This window comes from Triticum aestivum, unplaced genomic scaffold, assembly GCF_018294505.1.
Source record: "Triticum aestivum cultivar Chinese Spring unplaced genomic scaffold, IWGSC CS RefSeq v2.1 scaffold111456, whole genome shotgun sequence".
In the NCBI taxonomy this organism is placed as follows: domain Eukaryota; kingdom Viridiplantae; phylum Streptophyta; class Magnoliopsida; order Poales; family Poaceae; genus Triticum; species Triticum aestivum.
Genome location: NW_025255199.1, coordinates 1 through 1,903, shown reverse-complemented (window position 1 = coordinate 1,903; position 1,903 = coordinate 1). Strand labels below are relative to the sequence as shown.

General features: G+C 51.7%; 1 protein-coding gene across 1 annotated transcript; it reads left to right on the top strand.

Annotated features, from left to right (window-relative positions):
* The first annotated feature begins 317 nt into the window (after positions 1-317).
* Positions 318-1,420, top strand: LOC123177545 (proline-rich protein 4). Its single transcript, XM_044591233.1, has 2 exons — positions 318-569; positions 652-1,420. Exons 1-2 carry the CDS (start codon positions 428-430, stop codon positions 1,140-1,142), a joined length of 633 nt encoding a protein of 210 aa, XP_044447168.1. The 5' UTR covers positions 318-427; the 3' UTR covers positions 1,143-1,420.
* Positions 1,421-1,903: the final 483 nt, after the last annotated feature.

Sequence of the window (1,903 nt, the reverse complement as noted above, 5' to 3'; positions counted from 1 at the left end):
AAAGACTTATATTTAGGAAGAGAGAGAATAAAAGGTAGGAGTATGTACGTACGCTGCATGCATGCATGCATGCATATCCATGTGCCGCGTGGAACCTACGTATGTACGAGAAGGACGCGATCGAGCACCAGCTAATGCAAAGTGGATCACCAACCGAATAACAAATGACGACGACGTGGATCAAATCGTTGATCGATGCGTGCAGTGGACTCTGAAATCAACCGAGTTTTAATTCGCCATCTGAAATTTCGGCGCGCCAAACGCAAATTGGTCTGTCTCTAATTGCGTTGATCATCGATGACCGATCAATGCAGATGCCTATATAAGCCAGCCATGCGTGGCCTGTTCCATCCATCGATCCATCCATCCATCCATCGCTATTTACTTCCCACAGGCAAGTAGTGGAGTTCGATTCAGGGGTTCAGCCATGGCAGCTCCGAGAGCACTCGTCCTCGGCGTCCTGCTGCTGATCGCCGTCTCCAACACCGAGGCGGCGTCCGTCGTCGTCGGCATGGCCAAGTGCGCCGACTGCACCAGGAAGAACATGAAGGCCGAGGAAGCCTTCAAGGGTAAGCGCTGATGTGCTACTCCATTGTGTGGCATTGCTGGGTTGACGCTTATCACCATTGTTCTGCCATGAACGTACCCCAGGTCTTCAGGTGGCGATCAAGTGCAAGAGCGTCCACGGCGACTACGAGAGCAAGGCGGTGGGTGCCCTCGACCGCACCGGCGCCTTCAGCGTGCCCCTGGCCGCCGACCTCCACGGTGCCGACTGCGTCGCTCAGCTCCACAGCGCTGCCTCCAACACGCCGTGCCTCGGCAAGGAGCCATCCAAGATCGCGCCGGTGTCCGAGGGCACCACCTTCGGCGTTGTCGCCGGCGCCAAGACCAACGTGTTGGCATCGCCAGAGTGTGCGTCGGCGACCCTGCTCGGGCCGATCAAGAAGCACATCATCGAGCACTTCCACCACAAGAAGCCCGTGCCACCGAAGCCGGAGCCCAAGCCCCAGCCCCACCCAGACTACGGCCCGGTACCCAAGCCTGAGCCGAAGCCGCAGCCCCACCCGGACTACCACCCCATCCCTCCCACGCCCACCTACGGCGGCAGCGGCGGTGGCGGTGGATACCACGGACACCACTAACTCCGATCTGCCACCGTCCGGCCCAACACTGAAATTTCATCACCGGGTTCAGTGAGTGATCGAGGTCGTTGCTTTGGTCTTCTTCCATTCGCTGCCCCGTTTTAGTATCTGCACTGCAGAGTTGAGAGTTCAGAATAAACTTTGTGAGGAACACATGCATGGATTAGTGTGCTTCGATTGCTTTTTTATGATTGTAATTTCGGTGTGTGCTTTGTATAAGAAGTTATTGTGGATCAAGTAATTTAATCAAGTCCATTTGTGTCAGTGAAATTACTGCAGATGTTGGCTTCTTCTGGCTTGATCTCGTTCTGCTGTGTGCTGCCTGCTTTTACTTCATGTTTTGTCTAATGATTTAGGCTTGCTTTATGTTTTTCTTTTTCATTTTTTAGTCAGAATTGTGTGATGGCTTCTTTAATGGAAAAATGTTTTGCCATGGTGCAGTTGTTTAAAACAATCATTACTCTTAGCTACTATTCAGATCTGTGGATTGAAACTCAAGTGCGATTCAGGCAAGTGTGCAAATGGATCTGTCATGGACAACCCATGGCATTCATGTCAAAAACAAAATTGCAGCTACCAGGGATCATGCATTCATATATACTGCCCGTTCTATTTGGACTTCTTTCAGCCTAAGCAGGAGGGGAACTGGGCCATGGTCCAGTCCAGCTCAAGTACATAAGGGTGCATATTTGGCTTGAATTGTTGAAGACCACCAAACAATCAATACCACTTGGGCATGAGAGTGATGCTCAAAAAAAAAA